The sequence below is a fragment of the Tuber melanosporum genome (genome assembly GCF_000151645.1).
Source record: "Tuber melanosporum whole genome shotgun sequence assembly, scaffold_48, strain Mel28".
Taxonomy (NCBI): Eukaryota; Fungi; Ascomycota; class Pezizomycetes; order Pezizales; family Tuberaceae; genus Tuber; species Tuber melanosporum.
The window spans coordinates 353,872-370,410 of NW_003299093.1; the positions used below are offsets into that span (position 1 = coordinate 353,872).

General features: G+C 47.7%; 2 protein-coding genes; both read right to left on the minus strand.

Moving 5' to 3' along the window:
* Positions 1-7,862: 7,862 nt before the first annotated feature.
* GSTUM_00008553001 (uncharacterized protein) lies at positions 7,863-9,465 on the minus strand. XM_002840122.2 has 4 exons: positions 9,139-9,465; positions 9,002-9,073; positions 8,883-8,937; positions 7,863-8,745 (listed from the first exon to the last, which is right to left on the minus strand). The coding sequence occupies exons 1-4, from the start codon at positions 9,180-9,182 to the stop codon at positions 8,293-8,295; spliced, it is 624 nt and encodes a 207-aa protein (XP_002840168.1). The 5' UTR covers positions 9,183-9,465; the 3' UTR covers positions 7,863-8,292.
* A 3,652-nt stretch (positions 9,466-13,117) lies between these two features.
* GSTUM_00008554001 (uncharacterized protein) lies at positions 13,118-16,332 on the minus strand. XM_002840123.2 has 8 exons: positions 15,838-16,332; positions 15,582-15,755; positions 15,338-15,482; positions 14,364-15,261; positions 14,121-14,293; positions 13,819-14,023; positions 13,493-13,724; positions 13,118-13,378 (listed from the first exon to the last, which is right to left on the minus strand). Exons 1-8 carry the CDS (start codon positions 16,264-16,266, stop codon positions 13,298-13,300), a joined length of 2,337 nt encoding a protein of 778 aa, XP_002840169.1. The 5' UTR covers positions 16,267-16,332; the 3' UTR covers positions 13,118-13,297.
* Between the last annotated feature and the right edge of the window lie 207 nt (positions 16,333-16,539).

Genomic DNA, 16,539 nt, shown 5'->3' on the forward strand with positions numbered 1-16,539 from the left:
TCTTTATTTTTAAGTTCTTCCTCGACAGAGAGCTTTGTTTGTTGGTATCAAGTCAGGTAGCGTTTCCACCATGGATCAGTTCCGAGTTTTTCTTTTCTATGGTTCATGTGTCTCGAAAATTTTCTCCTTCCCTTCGAGCCACGGTCCATTAGTAGGCTCTCCACATCCTCCTCCCTTTCCTCTTTCCTTGCCACCCCTGCTTCATTTAGTCCACACAACCATCACAACTCCTCGCTTCAAACCACCGCGGCCAATCCAAATTGAACATTAACAATTTCCATTAGTCATAAATCCCTACTTAAGATGCGTATCTTCCTTGAAAAATGTCTGGCTCTCTTCAACCTCTTCACCCTCGTCCTCTCGGGAACCATTTTCAGAAATGACACCTTCAGCTCTGGCGCTGACATTTCCTACGGCTACTCCCGCTCCACCGGTCCAAACCTCTGGCACAAGCTGTCTCCCGAGTGGGGAGCGTGCGCAACCTCCAAGCAGCAATCTCCAATCAACGTCGGCGCGGCAACCACCACGGCTGTCACGGGCTCCCAATTCCTTTACCCGCCGATGGCGTACTTCGAGGTTTTCTACCATGCGTATGCGTTGAGGGTTCAATTGACTCCAAAGGGTCCTCAGGAGTTCACGGCTATGCTAGGCGGGCGGAGATATAGGCTTGTCCAATTCCATTTCCAGTTGCCCGGGGAGCATACACTTGAAGATGAGTACTTTCCGGTGGAGATTCACTTTGTCCATGAGAGTGTTGACTGTAAGTTGTTCCTTTTCCCTTTTGCGTGGAAAAAAATTAAATTAAATTTAACATTTTTTTTTAGTTCCAGGACAACTCGCAGTAGTTGGTATCTTTGGAGACTTCTTAAAAGGGACTGGAGCACCCGACCCAGTCTTTTCCTCCCTCAAAGACCAATTGGAGGTATTACGTCGGTCCAAAGATGTACATATGCCCGCAAAGATAGATTTCAAGTAAACATTCCCTCTCTCCCCCATTGCCCTTCCCAGTACTCACCATGCATCACCTCTTTCTTTTAGGAGCATCATCAAAAATGTCGAAACTTCCAAGATCCATTACTATAACGGATCGTTTCCATTCCCACCCTGTTCCGAAGGAGTCCTCTGGTTCGTCTCAGGGACTCCTGTTCGCCTGGGCAACGAAGAATTCCAGGGTCTCAAGAAGGTCACCAAGTTCAATTCCAGGCACGTCCAGAACGATATCGGCCTGCCAAATTTGCTGGACATGGCTTGTGCTGGCGGGGCATATAAGAAAGGGGGGTCCTAGATTTGCGGGTGGGGGATGAGCAAAGTTTTTTTTTTTTTGCTCTTGGATAGATAAATAAATAAATGATAGATTGGGAATTCTTTGTGCTGTTTTGTTTCTTCCATTTCCCCTCGGGTGTTATACAGTAGTTTTTCCCTGACTTCATCGACTTCTCTCCGAACCTTATGTGAATCTTATGCGTGAATATATCACCGCCAGGTGTTGGTAGGTGATAAACACCATGTGACAATATCATCACGTATATGCCTTTGATATGACTATATGTCAAACCTTGTGATATTCCTTTTCTACGAAGCTCTAGTTTGTTCTCGTGAGCAACGAGGGCAGGGCTAAAGACTACTACTTCCGGGCTTGTTACTAAAGTTTCTGCTGGTGGGAGGAGGTTTTAAGTCAGTCTTTGGGAAAATGGCAGTAGGATAGCTCATAAACTTGACACCTCAGGTTTACTCCAACACTTGCCGATAATCTTTATATACCTTTTCACGTATCACTCTGTGCTCAAGCACCCCTTAAGCCAATATCATCCATAACAATTTTGTGTAAGAAGCGGGGATCCCATCATTGAGTTTGAAGTTCTACCTACACCACCTACACCCCCAAACTAGATACACCCCACCCCATCCCTCAGAAAAGTAACTATGTTACCTTGAACACCTTCTTCCCAAAAACTTTCCGTTGTTGTTTTGCTACCAAAATCTTCCATCGTAGTCTTAGAGCGAAGGGGCAAGTGAAGCGTAGGCTCAATCCGATAAGACAGCGGGGAACGGAACAGCTACCTCCCTTCCCCAGACGGCTTTCCCGCATAAAGTCCTTTGTTCACCCTCCGCCCCATCTGAACTTGGTTTTACCTACGATTCGAACGTCCGATGGCCAGGCATTGGGGTGATTTCTGGGGCGAACTAGATCAGACTTATGGGAGGCCTGAGAAAAAAAGAAAAAGAAATAGCTCTGGGGGATAAGGTTATAGTGCGATAGTGCTATGGAGCTATGGATGAGCATGGCAGGTCCCAACGTTCCCATTATCGTCCGAACAGCTATGAATTGCCGTCGCCAAAAGAGTGGTGTACAGGACCACGAGAATGTCCGAGTGACGTCCCGGACGTCAATAAAAAGGCCGCCAGTGCAGAAATATCAAGATGGGAGGACTCTGTTCCTAGGCCATCTAATCGATAGATCACGAGTTGGAGTCCAATCCTTTTAATGAATATCAAGCTTCTATTAGCGGCAAGCCCCGGATTCAACAAGCGGACGGATAACTGCTTGAGTCCCTGTCCAGCTGGAGGCCTGAACCGCTGCCGTGGGGATAACGTTTTTCTAAAAGGGTGCAGTGTGGGGGGTTGGTCACTCCACTTTAACCTCGCTCGCTCCGTTATCTGAAGGAGATAATGCTAATCACATGTTTCCCAATCTAAAAGGGTTTAGATGTCTGCCGGAGAGAGGAGGGAGATACCGCAGATACACGGACTTGTCGTTATTGGGGACTCGAGGGTTTGCGATCTTTGAGAACGCCGGAGGCTGTCTCCGGTTGTATCGGGAATTGACTGTGTGGGAGAGAGTTTTTCTGCTCTGGCCGACCTGCGAATGAGTTTGCGGGAGTTTGGGGGGGGGGTGACTGAACACTTGGGATGATTGCTACCGTACCTGCTGTAGTACTCTGGATAATACCTCGTCTCTCAATATGGTGAAGTGTGGTTTAGTAGTGAGTGTGGCTCTTGAGAGGGGCGCCGCGCGAGGGGGGTGTATAGGGTAGTAGCTTAGCGATGAGATTCTGCTACTTCTACGAAACGTAGCTGAGCGATGGAACATTTCTTCTAGAGAATCACATATCTGAACTCTGCGCGCAGTCTGCTGTAGCGCTAATCTTGCTTGTCTCTCACGGTAATCTAGATAATCTAGATGTTGGCATCCGCCTCGAGGTTGAAAGAAAGAAGAATACGGGTGCATAACTATCTCCGCTACTCTAAAGTTTAAAACGGAAAGACCAAGTGCTTTGGTTATTCTTCCGGTAGATCACTAGATGTAGCACCATCAAAACGCGCTCACCCAGGAGATCAGGAGTATCATTATTCAGAAGCCGAGACCCTAGAAGGTTTTCGTAAAGATTGCCTGTGTCGCCGAAGTAAAGAGTTGATTCCCAGTTCTTGGAGTCGTTCGGTGCTGGGCTTGTGATCTCCCATGATTCTAACGCTAGTCTGGAACTCCCGCTAGGTTCGCGTACCGTGAGAAAGTTCCAGTGAGGGGTCAAACACTCTGATAGGTTCTATTATGAGTATTCTGGAACCTGGTTCTAATCGGCCGACGGTAGGCGGAGTTGATACTCCCATAGTCTTAGGAATCTCGGTTATGCGCAAGCGTTTACCTCGCAGCAGCAGCTGCTGTAATGAGGTATCAGAGACGAACTCGGGATGCGTAGTCAATAGCTTCCTCTCTAAGTTTCTGCACCGTGGAGTAGTCCTAGGGTCCTCGGTACGGAGGGCTAACCAGAGGCTTCCGTGTCTAGGATTGTTATCGTAGCTCCGGGAAATGTCATGGAGGGCAAGAGGAATACAGAAAACCCGTAGGAAATCAATGTAAAGTCTTTCTGCCCTTCCACTTGCACATCCGCCCTGGGGAAAATCCCAGCACCACTAAGCAAAGATAGAGAGCGATGATCGAGAGACCATGTCTATGGAAACTTTCAGCTCAACAGCTCCGGCTTGTTTCTATTCGCTCACCGGAAATCCCATACTGAATCAATTAAAAAAACTCACTCTCCTGTGACTACAGCCTTCGGAGGTCACAAGTTCTCCCAACTCACATCTCTACTCCGTGACTCAAATCACGGCTTTCCATTACCCCCAGATATTCGTCTCCGATACTTCTCCGAGGGGCAGTGTAGACCACCCATCCATCCTTTCCAAGCCAAAGATTCGGCATTTTGGTAAACACTTTAATGAACTCCATTACGCGTATCTCAATCGCATCCCCGTAGCAAAAATAAACAGTGGTATGACTCTGGTGCTATGCCAACGAAAGTACCACCTCTGGAACACGACAGCTGGACCAGAGATCGAGATACGAATGGCAGAGATGCCAGCTGGTGATTTCCTTCTGGAAACCTCCGCCCAGCAAACGCGCGATCCTCTTTTGTTTTTGGGGGGGGCAGCCATCTTAAAAATACGGATGATCTGTTATTACTGCAGTGTCCTTTTGATGCTGAAAAAGCGGTACTATATTTAGTACACCCCCAAAGCCGGGTAGGAGGAGTAAGGGCATCGCCTCCAACTGTGCACCCTCACAATGCGGCACGCTTTTACACCTCTTCCGGCACTTCCCGCATGAGTTGAACACGCTTCACGATCCCACGATATATTAGCTCGTACCGGGTACCATGTCAATCAAACATCATGCGCGAGTGATCTTTCATGACGGAACCCTCGTTCCGTCCAGTTCGAGGGGGAAACGGTATCCGTCTCATTCCGGAAAACCTGGAGACCAATCAACTGGGGATGGCTCGCTGGCCAACCTATCAATTCCGACGCCCAGACCGCTTGGCAACACGGACCTAGGCAAATAGCTCTTTTTTCGCCAGAATTGGAAACCGTCTTCGTTGGAGGAAGGACCAATTGCCTGATTGTTCGGATCGGATTTTTTTGATTCTTGGCACGATTCGGTGTCGAATGGCAGGGGTACTTCCGGTCAATGCACTGACGCAGGCATGATACCGTAGGCTATCGGTAACTGTGTATGTACTCCACAGCATGTAGGGAGTCGTTGGCCCAGCATGATCCTGGAGAATCGCAGCAAGTAGTTTTCCTCGAGAAAGTTCACGCTCAGGTTTGTGTGCCGATGTCGTTCCCGTGCTGCCCTAGCTATCGCGAGGGGAGAGATCCATGTACCATTATCCTTTCCATGAACCATACCTTGCAAACCCGAGCTTAAGAGGAGGGGGGGAGCTCTTTCTCCTATCAAACGAAACAGAAGAAGGAGAAAGCTATTGCCCAAGTGCACCCGGGATATCAGTGATTGGCCGCGATTAGTCGACCAGGGCTCGTTCCAACCCGCTGGGAAAAATATCCCCCCCCTTTTCCCACACAACAAAACGCTATGACCAATGGGTTATTGCATTCCTCTGGTTAGTTCCCTGCGAATTTCTGACCTTGAGGTTTTTGCACAGCCTGGTGAGATTCACTGTCGGGATTCACACCAAACCACCCACCTTGCTAGCCAACATGTATGTATGTGAAGGGTATGGGTATAGTAGGTACAGTACGGTTAATCCATAGGGAGATAGATATCCAAGAGGTATTTTATAATTAGAAGCCCACCGAAGGGCATACCCACACAAAATCTCGAGACACAGGAAAAAAAAAATTCCAATAAGCCCACAATGGAAGACACCGCGCCTACCGCATAGGTAGACCTAGACTCTTTCTTTTTCATTCCTCGCCCCTCGGGGGGGGGGGGGAATCAAAATCAAAAAAATATCGTTGGTTAGTAGCAAGCAGGGAATAGAAAGCACAGGAACTGTAGTATGGGCCTTAACAACTCTTTTTTGTCCGCGTGAGTATTTTATTTCTCGCAATGGAATGCTCGATTAAAGGAGCGTATCGTCGACGGCCAACCAAAGTCTCCATCTTGCCGATCATGGAGCTAGAGAGAACCAGAACGAGTGATGTAGGGTGAGAGCCTCTCCAGGATTCCGGAAATCTAGTGTTTTTTTTTACACACCGTGTGCTTCTTGCCGGGCGACGCACGCTCGGGTAGCCAAAGCCCGAGCTAAGTGGACCGTCAGTATGTTGAGGTTCCCTGAGCGGGAAAAAAAACCTACATACATTTCATAAAACACATGACGATTATAAAATACCAAAGCGATAAACATCTGCACTACCGCAATGCGAATCTTACCCTTGATATCTCGGTATTTAGTTGATAGGCGCTTTTTTCCCTTGATCTCTCTCTTTCTTTTACCCCCCCCCCACCCCACTTCGAGAAGCTGTTATGCTCTCCCATCCTTATCCCACCCTCTTCCCGGTGGTGAATAAAAACACCGCAAACCCCGCGAATGAGGGCCGACCAGGCCCACGTGTCAGTATTACAGTACCTTTCTGTACCGCGGACCGATATCTGTACACTTGTAATCCCGGAGCGTCAATCTGAACATTCAAGTTTCCTCGGGTATCCTGGGAAAAGCTCAATCACATTCTCAGCCTCGTTCAGCCTTCCAAAAAGCAATTAGTGATACGGAATACCCAGGGAAGAGGGGGGGTGGGCTTTTGAGCTTGAGACGGCGGCTTTTTTGGCGGCCCGCTCCGCACATGTAGGTCTCGTCGAGAGAGAGAGAGGGACTTGGTCCCACTTCTTCGGTGGAATGAAATAGCTCCGCTAGGATTATGGATCGGGTTGTGGGAGGGTAGAGGATGTGATGGGGAGTGCGGTTGGTGGTCAGTTACGATGAACGGGCGTGCGAGGGAAGTCAACCTATGGTAATGAATGAACAGTAGGATAGATTGGTGCGAGATGATCAGGCTACTAACGAATTTACCTGCCGGTCACCAAAGTAATGGGAAGGGTGATCATGGGAACATCCATCTGTCCCCAGTATGGCCGGCGGAGATGACGCGTAGGGTGAGATAAATTCCTTACTTGTCGGGAGTGGGAAGAAGATAGAAAGGTGCGATATCAATATATGCATGTCAGTGAGCGAGTGTGAGCCCAGTCTAGTGATTTCTGATGATGATTCCAACACGTGCCGGTGCGAAAATGATGCAACCGACTGATGTACAAGGATAAAGGTTTATCAATGATCTGCTACGGTACCCCAGAAAACATGCCGGCGGCATCATGCTGTTAGTCCAGAGCTATGGAGTCCGAGAGTTGCACATTACTGACTTTTGGAGAGAGGGAAAGTGAGAAATCCCTCGAATCGGGCTCAAGTCGCGAGTTGGAATTAGGAGGTGTCATATCATACAAGTGCCCTAGCACACACAAAGAAAAAAAGTCTCAAGTTACTTACATCTCATCCACGAGGTTCTCCGGAAACCCAGAGCTTTCCCTCCCAGCAGCGGTAAGGCCCGAATGCACCCAGCCGAGGGCTTACGGATATGAGGGATCATGAAGGCCTAACGGGATGAGCCAAAGTGCGAGAAAGAGCGAGTATGAGTGATCTCTCATGACCTCTATCCCATCAGAACTGCCTCAAGCTTCCATGTTGGACGGGAATGCGCAGATCACTGGGAAGCGGGGAAATGTGAGAAGTTGCGAGATTTCTCAGCCTTGGGATATACCGTACAGCACTCTGGGAGGGGGCATTCGGGAAATCGGTTTACCAAAAGCCTTAGCCTAGAGGAAAACCCAATTGATCGGCCTGCCGCAGGCAGATGGACAGGGCACCGATGTCAATAACGCACTAACTGATTTCAGACCACTTCTATTTTAAAAGGACATGATAGGCGCCGGATCTGGCCTACCAGGATCAGTAGCATAGCTGACCAGAGAAGAAGGGAGTCTTTTGGGGTTTTTCTTTCTTTCTTATTTCCTAATAAATTCCTACTGGGCGCTCACACTTAATCACTCGTGAAAGATTGGTTGATTGGTCTTTTTTCCTTTTTCCTTTTTTGTTTTCTTGAAGATGATTTGTATTCTTGAGCCGACTTTCACTAGTCAGAAGGCTCTTATCTGCAGGTCCACATCTGGGGGATGTGACAGTTCTAATCTGTGTAATGCACATTAACCACGGAAAGGATGCGCATCGACTTTGATCCCCCTCTCGCTTTCGTGCATTTTCCCATAAAAAAAATTTGCATAACGATAGCCCTTGATCGTCGAACCCTTGACGCCCCTGGAAATAAGAGAAAAAAAGAGACGAAAAAAAAGACAATAACACCGAATAACGAATGTAAAAAGAAAAGAATAGGAGAAAGGAGGAGGAGGAGGAGGAGGAGGCGAAGAAGGAGGCGGAGGAGGAGGCGAAGAAGAAGAAAAACCCATGTCCCTAACGAATAAAAAAGAAGAAGAAAAATCGTCATCTACCGACACCCCTTGGAAGTCAACCATTGTAAAGTTTTCAAGCTATGCTCAAGGTAATCCCCCGCGAGTTCCAGATCCCCCGAGTCCAGGTGCATCTGAGCCGTCCTTACACTATCCTTTACAGACTCTTTGAAAGGCAGCAACTGTAACTCCGCCACTGGTGGTAGCGATATTTGGTAGGTATCTCGAACGACCGGCTGTGGACTGTGAACGGGTCCCAAGCCCAACAAGCTGTGCTGAGTAGCTGGATAAACGCTATGTTCGGGGCTTACACTTGGGTCGGGATACGGGGTCGGGGGGGGCATCTGGCCATGATGGTGGTCCATGCTACTTAAAGAACTCGAGTCCGAACACCTTCGTAGGTCGGCGCTGGAGTGTCCGTACGAGCGTGAAGTGGGCGACGGTCGCCCGAGGCTGATGGTCATCGCGTCTGGGTTTACTCCTTGGTTGCGCTAGGAGCTTTGAATAAGCTTTTTATTCTCTCTCTCTCTCTCCCTCTCTTGCGCCCGAGACACCCGCAAAAACTTAAATTGAAACATTCCAAGGGCGAACTGGTGGGGCAGGTGGGAATGGAGATCAAGGGACCTACCGGAGTTTTCTTGAACCACTTCCATTCCTTAAACTTTTGCTTGTATGCCCGCTCACTATTTTTTATAAGCGTTAGTTTTTTTTTTTTTTCCTGTAAGGGTTTTATTCTTCAGGAATTACCTTGCTGTAAAGCCGTGCTGTTCCCGCATGATTTCTTGCATTTGGGATAACTTCATATTGCGGACCATGTAGCTATCAAATGTCAGCTGGGTGGGCCACCTTCAAAGAAAGGACAAAGAAATGGAGGAGGTAATTACAGCTCATGCATCCTCGACTTCTCTCGGTCCCAAGCTTTGGTCATGTTGAATATTTGATAAGAGTGTTGGCTCTGGTGGTGGTGGTGGTAGAGAGAGGACGAAAGTTACTGTATGCAGAAGGTGGTAGTAGCAATAGCAATTCTTTCGTCGTAAGAGTTGGAAGGACAAGAGTCTCTCTGGGTATCCGTACGCTTTGACACTTTCGAATTTCGAGAGAGTCCGGAGAAGAAGAGTGCTCGCCGAGTTTATAAAGTCTCGTAATAGTCGTCAACTGCGGTAAACGGGAGCGATTGCTTGAGGTTTTAAGGCTTTCAGCCTCGCCAAGTCAAGAAGGATAGGGTATTGAGAGAGAGAGAGAGAGAGAGTTAGATGGATGAGTGCACTCACGGGGTGGGATAGTGTGGTTGTACAAGGCTCTATTCAAAATGCTGCTAATTATTGAAAAAAATAAAAATCGACACCCCGGCGCCTGACCCATTATCCTTCCCTGCTACATTACAGTCACCACGAGGGCCACGTCGAGACCCAGTTCACCGTGCTCCGCTTTGGCTGTGCACCCCGCCTGCCTTCGGCCAATGACTTTTTTGGCTGTGAATCAAAGAGGTACAAAGTACTTTTTACCCGCATAACCCGAAAGCGTCAAGTCGGTGACCCAAAATTCCCTTTACGGTAATTCACTAATAAGTTTTTTTCCAACTGTTCATCTTAATGAGTCCCAAACTGTGTCCACAGCCCACCACCACCACCACCACCACCACCACCGCCGCCGCTGCCATCCCACCCCCCCACTTCCATCTCCCTGGTCTTCGACCTCTCAGTCTGACAGGACCCTGGGGAGTATGTCAATCAGTGTGAGCATATATTTTTCGCTCGCCCAAACTGCCGTTCCCTAAAGTGTGGGCCCATAGGAGGAAGGGTGGTGTGTGGGTAACCAGTGGAACACTACCGTATACTCGAGTTCTATTTGGTCCTGGAAAGGCAGAGAGAGAGCGAATGGATGAATTCGCCGCAACTGCGAGAGAACCCAGTCAGTGACACCCCGGCATGCCCCACCGGCGTGGGATAGCTCGGAAATCCCAAATACTCTAACTAATATATCAACGTGGTAGGAAAGTATGTTTTTCATTCGGGAACCCTATGATTTCTACACAACTAACGATCCCCCTCTGCACTCCAGTTTGACTCTTCTCTTCAAACGGAAACAAGGTGAAAAAGGAAAAAAAAGAAAAAGCAATAGTACGAGTAAGAGAACGTGAACACAAAAACCATACAGTTACATACAACAGCGGACAATAAAACAAAATAAATAAATAAAGCAAAAGGACCCAAGAAAGACAAAAAAAAAAAGAAACCAAAGAGTTGCAAGCATCTTGTTTGTCCACAAATTGCATTCACACCACCCACCCTCACAATCGAGCCTCTACTCGAGCACTTGGAGTATCCATCTAAACGGGGCTACCAAATTCAAATACCTTTTTTCTCTCTCTTTCAAACCAGTCTCCATCCCGTGGTAGCATATTTACAAACACCCCCCCCCTCCTCCGATAAACTATTGCAGGGATGGAGTACAGAATGGTTGAGGCGATGCGCAAACTGCACTTTTAACGGTTTGCTGGTCCAGGTACCGTACCGGTTGCTTATACGAGTATTATATCACCGGTATATATGCATCAAGTTCGAGCTTCACGATTTGATTTGCACTTTGGCACACCCCCAAGTGGACGTCGACCATTTTTCTGGATTTTTTTTTTTCCAAAGAAAATAATAATAAAATCTAAGTTATATTAACCTCGCCTGCTATCGATACGCCTGTGATTGAGTGGAATGCGGTCAGTCCCTTTCCCATAGCACACTCTACCGAACCTTCCGAGTCACAGGAAGAACAAAACAAAATAAAAAAGAAGTGATGGAAGAAGAAGAAAAAAGTAAACCTATGGTGGAAAAAGCAAGAAAAGCGAGCCAGTAAGTACAAGTAGGAAAATCAATATCCCGAGAAAGTGAAGCAAAGTGAGATATATCGACCAAGATTGGGGGGGGGTTACGGTTATTGAGGAGTAACTGTACCGTACGGTTGTCCCCTGCCGGGGTCTGTGTGAATCACAGGGATGTGTGGGTGTGGCGGGGGGGGAGGTCGTTGCGATCTGTGAGTGAGCCAGAGATAGAGGGAAGAAAGGACGATACCGTACAGCAGGATATAAACAAGAAAGGAAAAAAAAGGGCTCAGCCGTAGATATATATATTCCTTCCACTGCGAAAAAGAGAAAACACCCTGTTTCAGCTATCGTACGTTCAGATAGCCATTGTTTCATTTTTTTTGGGGGGGGAACACTCTCTCTCATCTTTATGTATGCATGTCAGATACGGTAGGTCACGGAGAGAGAGAGAGAGAGAGAGAAGAGATCTGTCTCGCAGGTAGGTAGGTCCCTTCAAGCTTTCACCGGGTTCTACTCCCCTTACCATTCCTCTCTCTCCTTCGCGCCGCTAAAATTTACGGGGGCGTTTTCCCCTTCCCATTTTTAACCTCCCAAGAGTCAAAAAAAAAAAAATGAAATAATCGGGGCAGATCATTGGAAAAAAAGAATTCTCGGAATTGGAGCTGGGGAAGGGGAAAAAAAAAGAAAATATAGTACCGTGCTTGCTTAAACGGTACGGTACGTATACTCGCACTGGGAACACAACGACAAAAAAAAAAAGCAAGTTAACGTCAAGATACTTGTACTAGTACAATGAATGAAACCCACCACCATGATGACCTCTTTGGAAAAGGAAAAAAAAAAAAGAAAGAAAGAAAGAAAGAAAAGAAAAGAAGAAAAAAGAAAGAAAAAAAGAAAAGCAGCTCAGAAAAATTTGTTTTTTCTTTTTCCCTTTCGGAGTGAAGGGGGGAGGAAAAAAGGTGAACAAACGCTTGACGGTGCCTGTCACACAACAACTCGCCCTAAAATGTTTCCCACAAAGCCCAACCAAGAAACCCTTCTTTCCTTCTTTCCTTCTTGCGTTTCTCCCCATCTCACCTGGTCACAGCCCCAACAATGACCGAGTGATATACTATGACCGCGCTATACTTAGAGCCTCTCCGTTTTTCTTTTTCTTTTTCTTTTTCTTTTTCTTTTCATTTTTCAGAAGCCGATGACAACATAAGCTACGGTAAAACGTCAACAGTTAGCGGTAGCGGCGACGGAAGCGGGGGCTAATCAGGAGCCGAACTCCGTGTAGTGGTTGGTGGTGATGGGGATATGGCTTTGCTTCTTTCCTCTCTGGGACGGCGAGTTCATGGGCACAGGCGTTTTCTCTTTTACTTCTTTATCATGCTTGCTTGGTTGCTGGGTTGGAGAGAGAGAACAGAGAGAGAGAGAGAGAGCAACAGCGCCCTCTTAGTCGCACAAGTTGGACTTACACTAGCTCAACTAACAATACTGCAATTATTCCTTGCCACCTTAGCGCCCTCATTGGATTTCCTGGTGCCCCGCCGCACAACGGCCAAATTTAGTACGGGTACCGTACACTACAGGATTTTTACGGATGCCATTCCGCTGCTATGATGCACTGAGAATGAGGGAGGGGAGCCGAAATAGTTTTGGATAGGGTAAGGGAACCATATATATGCACCTTCGCAGCTACTGTACTGTAATAACCAAGTGTAACACTGACACTACTATTTCGCGACATTGTATGAGAGACAAGCTTTTCTCACCGGACCATCCTGCAACACTGCCTCCTCCTCCTCCTCTCTCCTACACAAATTCCGCTCTTTTTTGTTCCCTTCCTTTACAGCATTATTTTCTCACTATTTTCCTCTCGAGAAACCTGGAGAGGAGAAATGTCGTAAATGTCCGTCCGTTTCCCTGCCTACCATACCACGACTGGGGGGGGCAGGTTGATCTTTCGCAAAACAAGGAAAAAGTAACCGGGCTAATGTAACATTGAAGCCGTACTCTGCTCCTTTATCTCGCCTCTGTATCACTTGTGCCAACACTAATAATTGTACGGTAATAATTCATTCACATTTGCTTATCATACTTGAATACTTACCCCGCTCCTCCACACTACAATTATTTATTCCTGCATAGCCATTTGAGGTGAATAGATGAATAAATAAGCTAAAATAAAAATAAAATAAAAGGAAAGAAACCCATCGTTGACTAAATTCAGTTCAACTTGACTATTCCGGGTTCCCATCGTACGGGAACTTTCTGGTTCTCTGCGGGCCCTGATAAGAGCATAAATCGGGATACAGCACAGCCTACCAGGCAGTTTCACGAACAGGTGAGCGCGTCAGCCAAAAAATGGACCCAAAAGCAAAGCAAAGAAAAGAAAGCAAAAGGTGATTTTTGGAAAAGAACTTTTTTACACTTACCAAATCGGGTCTCGTGCACGACGGCAAAGTTGAGCCAAACGTGTTCACGGTCACACCCGCGTCGCCGGTGTCGGAGTTGACTTCCACCTGTTGTGACGTGGCACGTGACGGGTCGCTCAGTAGGTAATTGTGCGGGGAGAGGAAGACGCTGGATTGGGCTGTGGTGAAGACGGTGTTCGGTAGATCTCCGGTGTGGGGGACGTGGTGCATTCCCAGATTGAACCAGACGACGCTGTTTGAGATGCGTGCCCTGGTTTCAGCGCGGTGTTCCCCATTTTTGTCTTTTTTTGGCATCAGATAGTATGAGGGACAGAGATACTACGCACATGTCTTCCTGGAGTAACGATTCCCCATCAAAGCACTTTGAGAAGTTGATGAGTGGATCCTTCGGGTTCATTGAATTTGCAGCTGTCGACGAATGCAGTTCGGTGTCTTTATGCTTCGTAACGTAGAGGTGATGAGTGGCAAACTCCGCTGCTTTTTGAAGGTTACTAGAGTTTTGGATGGTGAGATGGATGGGTGTTCCGGCTCCTAAACGGTTCCCAGAGATATCATTAGCACCGTTTTCCCTTCTTCAGTCTCTCGAGCATCACCTATGTTGGCTTTGCCCTTTAGGAAATCCACTCACCAGGCATAATCCTGTATCCAGGGGATGATCCGAATTTGTTTGGCTGATCTTTGTTCACGACGACGTACATGGTAGCACCATTTGTGGCCCAATTTATCTTTCCTTCGTCCTCATTTTTGACCGAAGAACGCTCGAGGCGCATGGTATTCCGCGGGGAAGTCGACCAAATATAGCTGTGAGGTAGGGGGTCAGCATCGTAAGACCCCTAGAAAAGAAAGGTTAAAGAAGCCCCGGCAATCTTACTCCGTGGTTGCCGGTACGATGCCGACTTTCTCAAACGTATTCTTCGTCCCGAGAATATCAATATCCGCTTTGAAGTTCAAAACATGATCATGCATGGACCCGGATGTGGCATCATGGATTTGATATCCATAGTCTTCGTTATGGGCGTAGAAAGCTGACTGAATATAGCCCGAAGCCCTCACTTTAATCTCTATTGAGCCGTCGAGATAGAAGTTGTAGTCGAAATCATAGTCATAGTTACCGATCGTTGCTACAAACCTAAGTGTGAAGATGGTGTTTCTAGTCACGGAAACGTAGGAAGCAGCGGTGTGCCTCCGCAGGGGATATCCGGCATCATGCTCGAACAAGCAGATACTGTTCTTATGGGTCGTGGTGTTGCCATCCACATGCACCGTCGAGTCGAGAAACGTGGAGTAGGCGGGGCAATCGTAGCCGGGAACCAGCTCAAATACATTAGGCCCAAACCCGTAGAAACTATCGATATACGATGTTCCACTCTGCGTGGGGTCGTTGCCGGCATAGTGGGCAATTGCCTCTTGCAAGCCAAGCTCATAAATGATTCTCTTGCCCTTGTATTTAACATCATATAGATTGACCCCGGTGTCCCTAGTGAAGCCAATGTAAAAGGCGAAGTCCATCCACTCAACATACTTGGCATCTTTATCGACTGCGAACCGCTGTCCGTCGGGCTGGATTTGTATTGGAGGAGATCGTATGTCTAACGGGGGCGCTGTACCAGTCTGGCCGGTGCCAGCCCACTCTCCGTCGGCTTGCTTGGCGAGCTTTCTAAAGCCGGGAGACTTCCAAGCAGCCCGAAACTCGTCAATGCTTTTGTAAAGCTTGTTGTCGTAGAGAATGTTAAGCAACTTCCACCCGCTCATATCACGTCCCGTGATGTCTGACCAGTCAAGTTAGCCTAATGGGATTTGCTAGAGTGTGCGGGAGTGGGGGCCAGAGTTGGACAAGCGGCTAACCTAGTTTGAGATAGAGACCCTGAGGGAGAAGAGTGGAAGAATCGTAGCCGCCAGTCGGGTTAGACCAAAACTGAACCCAATTAATGATTCTTCCGTTCTCTTCCCAGAGGGGGTCTATCCCCCAGAGGCTCGAATTACCATAATCCTAATGGAGAGTATTAGCAATCAACTACCAGTGGATTCTACGCTCCCACCGCGCAAAAGCTTTAAGATCCTCCAGAGTCGGAGCACCTCAACAACTTACCGTTCCCAAAATATCCAGAGTGATGTCAGACATATTTAATGCAATGAGGCCAAGCCATGCTCTTCGAACCTTATCATCTGCGGCATAATTCGGAGATTTCCCCTCCCCCTTGTTGTAGAGGTAGTTTAGTGGTTCAATCTTGGTAACGCTTTGCACAACCGGAATCGGGCCAACCTAGTTTACAAGATCCCAATCGTTAGATCCCAAATAGACTCGATATTTATCGCACCAAAGCGAAGGAAGGAGCATATCCCACCATGAACTCTTGCCAGTAGGGATTTTCTGTCGCACCGAAAGAGATGACAACCCTAGCATATCTCTTGGGCGCGGGCCCTGAGCCATCCAAATAGGTCAGGACATCAGTCTTGTTCGGTGGCAAAAGTTCCGTAACCTCAACCCGATTATCCCAAGCCGACGCGTTATCAAACGCCGTCAAGTTTAACCCCTGAGCCGGAGCGTGGAGCCATGCAAGAAGATTGATAACTTCGGCGTTGCTTAAAGGATTCCATGGATTAGGTTTGGGCGCGGTTACCGAGGGGTTGAAGGGCGCGGTGCATATCTCATCCCTGGGATACAAATGTGTACTTCGAGGGTTGAGACGTGGAGAACAGCTGGGAGCCGCATAGACTACCAGTTCGGAAGTTATGACAGCTAGACATGCGAGGATTCTCCCTAGACCAACCATTTTTGTTTGAAATGCTTGTCTTCAGATGGGTGAGGAACGGTATTTGTGGATGGACCGAATGCGAACTCTCGCCTCGTGTGTGCTCTTGAAGAGCTTCGACCGCCAGCAGCTTATATACAATTTCTCACGACACTACACTAAAGTGAACCTAGCGGCAGCATTCCGTCTTGGATGCCACAGGAATGGCCACTCGATGTGTGCAATGTAGAAAGCTGTGAAAGAAATAACGCGGCTCAGCTTGAAAGAGGCAGGATTTCAACTCCATGACGAATG

Coding starts and splice junctions, on each gene's coding strand:
- GSTUM_00008554001 (XM_002840123.2), bottom strand. CDS start 16,266: ATGGTTGGTCTAGGGAGAATCCTCGCATGTCTAGCTGTCATAACTTCC. Junction 15,756..15,837: donor CCTACTGGCAAGAGTTCATG/GTGGGATATGCT, acceptor CTTGTAAACTAG/GTTGGCCCGATTCCGGTTGT. Junction 15,483..15,581: donor CTCTGGATATTTTGGGAACG/GTAAGTTGTTGA, acceptor ACTCTCCATTAG/GATTATGGTAATTCGAGCCT.
- GSTUM_00008553001 (XM_002840122.2), bottom strand. CDS start 9,182: ATGACCAAAGCTTGGGACCGAGAGAAGTCGAGGATGCATGAGCT. Junction 9,074..9,138: donor AAGTCGAGGATGCATGAGCT/GTAATTACCTCC, acceptor GACATTTGATAG/CTACATGGTCCGCAATATGA. Junction 8,746..8,882: donor AGTGGTTCAAGAAAACTCCG/GTAGGTCCCTTG, acceptor CAAAGCTCCTAG/CGCAACCAAGGAGTAAACCC.